The 6,099-nt window shown below is 54.3% G+C and overlaps 1 protein-coding gene across 1 annotated transcript; it reads left to right on the forward strand.

The window, feature by feature from the left end:
* Positions 1-663: 663 nt before the first annotated feature.
* Positions 664-3,197, forward strand: FOXD1 (forkhead box D1). Its single transcript, XM_034959959.4, has one exon. The coding sequence runs from the start codon at positions 1,079-1,081 to the stop codon at positions 2,486-2,488; it is 1,410 nt and encodes a 469-aa protein (XP_034815850.1). The 5' UTR covers positions 664-1,078; the 3' UTR covers positions 2,489-3,197.
* Positions 3,198-6,099: the final 2,902 nt, after the last annotated feature.

Genomic DNA, 6,099 nt, shown 5'->3' on the forward strand with positions numbered 1-6,099 from the left:
CATTTGTCAGATCGTCTCATTAGAGTGGCTTAGTTTAACTGTCAAGTCTCTAGGGCATTCAATCGCAGAGAAGTGAGTAAAACGCCAGTCTCACAGCGTTTTTATTAACAGATGGCGGAAAACAAACGTCTTTGGAGTAAAACCGAAGAGAATGGGTTAAAGGGTCAATAAACAATTATTGTCGTGCTTAAATTGGGGGGCTTCGCATCAGATCCAATGGGGGGCCGCTCGCCCGATCTGGAGGGGCTGGACACCCCCAACCGACCCCAGAGCGTCCCCCAGGGGCCACCTCAGAGGATGGGGTGGTTATCCCCCGGCTGGAAGGCTCCTACAGGCTGTCGAGGGGTCAAACCAGAGTGTCGCGGGTGTGCTTCTGAGGTTAGGGTGGAGGACTAATTGAGGAGGCTGGGAAGTCTAACTCGTGCAGCGGCCCTCGGTGCAGACAGCCGCGTAATTCGGGCATCAGCCTCTTTGGCAAGAAATAGTGAGGTCCCCTCTCCTCCCCACTCTTCTCAGCTGCTGCCTCCCTCCTACGGGTGAATTTTCTCTCCCGAGAAGGGCTGATTTCCTAGGCTTGCTTTCCTTCCCTCGGCAGCGCTCTGACGTGCACACCATGTGACAGGCCCCCTTCTGCTATAAGCCGAGGAAGGTCCGCCCTCTCCTGGACTCAGCCCTGGCCTCGCCGAGCTCTGTTCTTAGACTCTCACCCGTCCCGCACGTTCCTGGGCGCCTGGCGTTCTGATTCGCCCGCCCGGGCCCCGCCACCCCCTCCTCAACCGACGGGGCAAAAGCTGCTCCGAGAGGAGAAGGTCAAGTCCTCCGCCCGGGCCGGGCGCGAGCGGAGCCCAGGGAGCGCAGCATCCGCGCGGCTACCGCGGCGGCGCAGGAGTTACAAAGTCGGCGCGCGAGACTCCGCCGCCACCCGGCAGCCCCGGCGCAGCTCCGGCAGCCGCGGTCGCAGCGCCCCCAGCGTGGCGCCCCCCGGCCGGGCCTGCCGCCCGGGACCCGGGCTGGGGCGCAGAGGGAGCCCGAAGCCCGGCGCCCCCATGCGCCGCCCCGCCGCCGCCGCGCCACAGCTATGACCCTGAGCACTGAGATGTCCGATGCCTCTGGCCTCGCCGAGGAAACAGACATCGACGTGGTGGGGGAGGGCGAGGACGAAGAAGACGAGGAAGAGGAGGACGACGACGAGGGCGGCGGTGGCGGGCCCCGGCTGGCTGTCTCCGCGCAGCGGCGGCGGCGGCGCTCGTACGCCGGGGAGGACGAGCTGGAGGATCTGGAGGAGGAGGAGGACGACGATGACATCCTGCTGGCCCCGCCTGCTGGGGGCTCCCCGGCGCCCCCGGGCCCGGCCCCGGCGGCGGGGGCAGGAGCCGGTGGGGGCGGCGGTGGCGGCGGCGCGGGCGGCGGCGGCAGCGGCGGCGGCGGGAGCGCGGGTAGCGGCGCCAAGAACCCGCTGGTGAAGCCGCCCTACTCGTATATCGCGCTCATCACTATGGCCATCCTGCAGAGCCCCAAGAAGCGGCTGACGCTGAGCGAGATCTGTGAGTTCATCAGCGGCCGCTTCCCCTACTACCGGGAGAAGTTCCCCGCCTGGCAGAACAGCATCCGCCACAACCTCTCGCTCAACGACTGCTTCGTCAAGATCCCCCGCGAGCCCGGCAACCCGGGCAAGGGCAACTACTGGACGCTGGACCCGGAGTCCGCCGACATGTTCGACAACGGCAGCTTCCTGCGCCGGAGGAAGCGCTTCAAGCGGCAGCCGCTGCTCCCACCCAACGCCGCGGCCGCCGAGTCTCTGCTGCTGCGCGGCGCGGGAGCCGCAGGGGGCGCGGGCGACCCGGCAGCCGCCGCCGCGCTCTTCCCGCCCGCGCCCCCGCCGCCCCCGCATGCCTACGGCTACGGCCCCTACGGCTGCGGCTACGGCCTGCAGCTGCCGCCTTACGCGCCTCCCTCGGCCCTCTTCGCCGCCGCAGCGGCGGCCGCCGCCGCCGCCGCCTTCCACCCGCACTCGCCCCCGCCGCCCCCGCCACCGCATGGCGCGGCCGCCGAGCTGGCCCGGACCGCCTTCGGCTACCGGCCACACCCGCTCGGCGCCGCCCTGCCCGGCCCCCTGCCGGCCTCCGCGGCCAAGGCGGGCGGCCCGGGCGCCTCAGCGCTGGCGCGCTCGCCCTTCTCCATCGAGAGCATCATCGGGGGCAGCTTGGGCCCGGCCGCCGCTGCCGCCGCCGCCGCGCAGGCCGCCGCCGCCGCTCAGGCCTCGCCCTCGCCCTCGCCGGTGGCGGCGCCGCCAGCTCCCGGATCCAGCGGAGGAGGCTGCGCGGCGCAGGCAGCCGTGGGCCCGGCGGCGGCGCTCACCCGATCTCTCGTGGCCGCCGCGGCCGCCGCCGCCTCCTCAGTCTCCTCGTCCGCCGCCTTGGGGACTCTGCACCAAGGGACTGCCCTGTCCAGTGTCGAGAACTTTACTGCTAGGATTTCCAATTGTTAATAACGCTATGTTAGCGCGCTCGAGGAAGAAGGTAGGAATCCCGGCTCCTTTTCTCGTCTTGGTGGTTCGGTGTTTTGTTCGCTCCTCCAGGCGCGGCCCCTCTCGACCTCGCGCGCCCATTTTCGCCGCTGGGAATTCTCGGACAAAACTGTCAACAGCCCGGGCGCGCTTTTTGGCTCTGCGGGTCCCTCTATTTATGCAAAGCCGACCTATGCTACAGCCCCCCAACCCCCGACCTGGGGTAGGGAGGAAGAGGGTGCCGGGGAAGGGAGTCCGCCCTGTCCAGGCACTAGAGGCTCCCTTGGCGTTTGGCAGATGAAAAACAACTAAGCCTTTTTGAGGTGTAGAGATTCTCAGGTCCAGGCGTTAAAAAATAATGGTCAAAAGAATAATACAAAAATAGTAAAGGTCTCGAAGAATGCCAGCGAAGCAATTCTTTTTTATTTGAGGACACTTGTCTGGTGTATTTTTTCATGAAAAGGAAAAATGGTTAACATGTTTACACAAGAAAAAAAGTCAAAATTATCATTTATTTCAACCTGTGTTTTGTATCATAACAGACGTGCGGATTTTTTTGTACTTACTGCGTATTCTTTACAAGGAGTATTGTAAATTTTACTGGCAATTATTATTGTACTATTCTAAATGTAAGATTTTTACACTTTTTCAGAAATAAAAATGCTTAATTTTCAAAGAAAATTCACCAAAATGATTGGCTTCAGTTGTCCCCTTCTTAGTTTTTCTTTTCTACTTAAAAAAACTTTCTATGTGGGGTAAGCAGGAACTCAATATAGAACAGACTTAAATACTTTCAGAGAGAATTTAACAACAGCATCATGCCGTGATTTTTCACTTGAACTTCCTAAGTGAAAACCATGGTAGGAGATCAGAAATTATTTTTAAATGACTACAAACAAAATAAGTTACTTTGGTATACATTTTCAGATCTGACTCTATGCCATTTTAAAGCACATTGAAGTATGTTAAAATTAAAGCCACAGGTACCCAAAGATAATTTTATAGGAACTTTGCATTTCATTTTTGAGCTTCCTTCCTCATTTAATTTCCACTCAGTTCACGACAATATTATATCTGCAGAAACTCTCAACATAATATGTTGTAATGGAAGTGAAACAAAGAGGCAGTCTAGTTTTAAAATTCTAATAGGAAAAATTAGTAGAGATCATAATCAGTTAAGGAGCTTCAAAGCGGTGAATAAGGACATATTTGCATATATGAAATAAATCATATTTAAAAGTACCAGTATTTACAGCTACTATGTTGCAGATGGAAGGAATGCGAGTAATTGTATAAAGAGGTTTTTCTCTTAAAAGGCCAATTTATTGAAATTCTAGCTTAAGTGAATAATTTAGGGTATTTAAGATAAACCTTCAACTTTGGGATGCTTTAAAGAATAAAAAATGAAAATGTATCAGGTGTTCATTGAACTAATTTATTGAATTTAGGTGATTTAGGTTTATCTTTTTCAATGTTTAATGTCTTTTAATTATTACATGAAATTTCTAGTTCTTTGAAAAAAAAGTGAGGCACTAGTTTTGATTACTACAATGTTGTGCGCTCCAAATAAAACCTAGGCATATGTAACACATAATTTAAATGTCTAACATTAGTGTTTGCAGCAGAGATTAAATCTTTATTCAATTTCTTTAAAATGTCTGGACAGGTATATATCTGAAGATTCGCAGATTTAACTTACCAAGTTAATGAAATCTGCATTATAGGGTCAATATGTTGCAATGATACTCATTCATGACGCCCTGTCTCTTTTTGGGGAGAAAACGGACTCTCACAGGCTCAAATGAAGTTCTTCCCCGTCCCCGCAACCCTTGTTAAATGTTTGAAGGAGGTTAAACCCTCTCACTCTCAAACTTACCACTAAATCTATAGATACAAATTGAAATACTGTTAGACCAAAGTCTTATATACAAAAGTTACTTTTACTCTAGCCCGGCTAAGAGAGAGGAGTCATTGAACCCGAGAACATCCGGACTCCACGCGCCGCCCCGGGTGGAGAGGGGTTGGCAGGCGGAATCCAAACGGCACAGACACTGCTGGCGCGCCTGGTAGCCTTCTGTAACGCACGCATCTGAAATTTAGATCTGAAAATAATTACGAAGAGAGCCAAGAACAAAACCGTGTGTATTTTTAATTTTTGCGCGATGCGTGGATGTCCTGAAATCGGGGAATTCTGGTTAATCTTGTCTCTCGTTCATATTCCCACGTCTTCAAAAGTGCCAGGACCGGTCCCACCTCCAGGGGTGTCAGTGCATTTAAGAGAATGGCAAGAAGGCATAGGGCGATCCAGGCCTCGCTCCGGGGTCCGGGGTTGGGATCCCGCTTCACGCGCCCCCACTGGAGACCGCAAGCCTGTTTTTAAACAGGTGGAGAGCAGCGTGAGCCCAGAGCTAAAGGAACGTGTAAACCCAAGCCGCCTCGATTCCGAGTTTTGCGTCCTGCCGCTCACCTCCCCACTCTCTGCGTTTGGGGTTCCGTTCTTGGCCTTGCAGACCCTGCGGGCCTGCTCCCGGGAGGATGAGACTGGGGGAAGCAGGGCCGCGGGGCGGGTGAGGTATGAGCTGCGAGAGGTGTGGGCCGCGGGGCAGGCGAGGGACGAGTGAGCCGTGGACCCTGGATGGGCGAGCCAGGAGCGCGGGGCGCGCCCCGTCAGGCCGTGCAGGCGAGCAGGTGCTGGAACAAAGGCTGCGGGGCCGCCAGGCTACCGCGGCCTTTGATGGGCAAGGACGTCTCCTCCTGGGGCTCCTCATTCGCATGCAAATCCAGCGCTGGTCCCCTTTTCTTTGTAGGCAAACAGAAGGATGTTTGTGTGTTTGTAGGAACGAAGCCTGCTTGAACAAGCCTTCCTCAATAGGCTGGGTCTCGAAAAATAAACCAGTTGGACAAACATTGGCCACCAGCTCTCCTCCTCCCAACTACAAAGTGTGGATTTGCTACAACTCATTAACCCGACGCTTTTCTCCCCTTCTCCTTGTTTCTCTGCTCATCAAACGCCCCCGTAGAGCCTCGAGACAAATGACCGAAGCTCAGTCGGGAGGGAATTGCAGTTAATAGGGAGAGGGATATATTGGGGCTAATGGTTCAGGCAGCTCCCGGAGAAGGACCACACAAAAAGGAGCCTCTCCATTCAGGGCTCTGTTGTGCGCGGAGATTTAATCTGCAGCTAGGTTTAGCCAAATGTTATCTATTGCGGGGGTAATGAAGCCCTTATGGGTTGAATTGCTCCTTGTACCACACATGGTGTCATGACCTTAGATCGTTCCTTGGTTGATTTCTCTTTTCTTTATTGGGTAATTATTTTATTTCTTTAAAATAAGCTAGTGCATCTTCTCAACAACGTGTTTCCTGTCCATCCTATTCCATGCATTTATTTAAGGGCCACTTCCCTTCCCCTTAAAAAAAGAAAAAAAGGAACTGGGGAGATGACGGAAAAAAATTGTGAAGACGCTTCTTACTTTTCACTCCCTGAAGCATCTGTATGTTTACACATCTCAACTTGTCTGGCCCCTACTTGGCAGCTCTTTCTTGGCCAAACTTTCTGTTGATGGAACTGGAATTCTGGATATATTTATTAT

This window comes from Pan paniscus, chromosome 4, assembly GCF_029289425.2.
Source record: "Pan paniscus chromosome 4, NHGRI_mPanPan1-v2.0_pri, whole genome shotgun sequence".
Taxonomy (NCBI): Eukaryota; Metazoa; Chordata; class Mammalia; order Primates; family Hominidae; genus Pan; species Pan paniscus.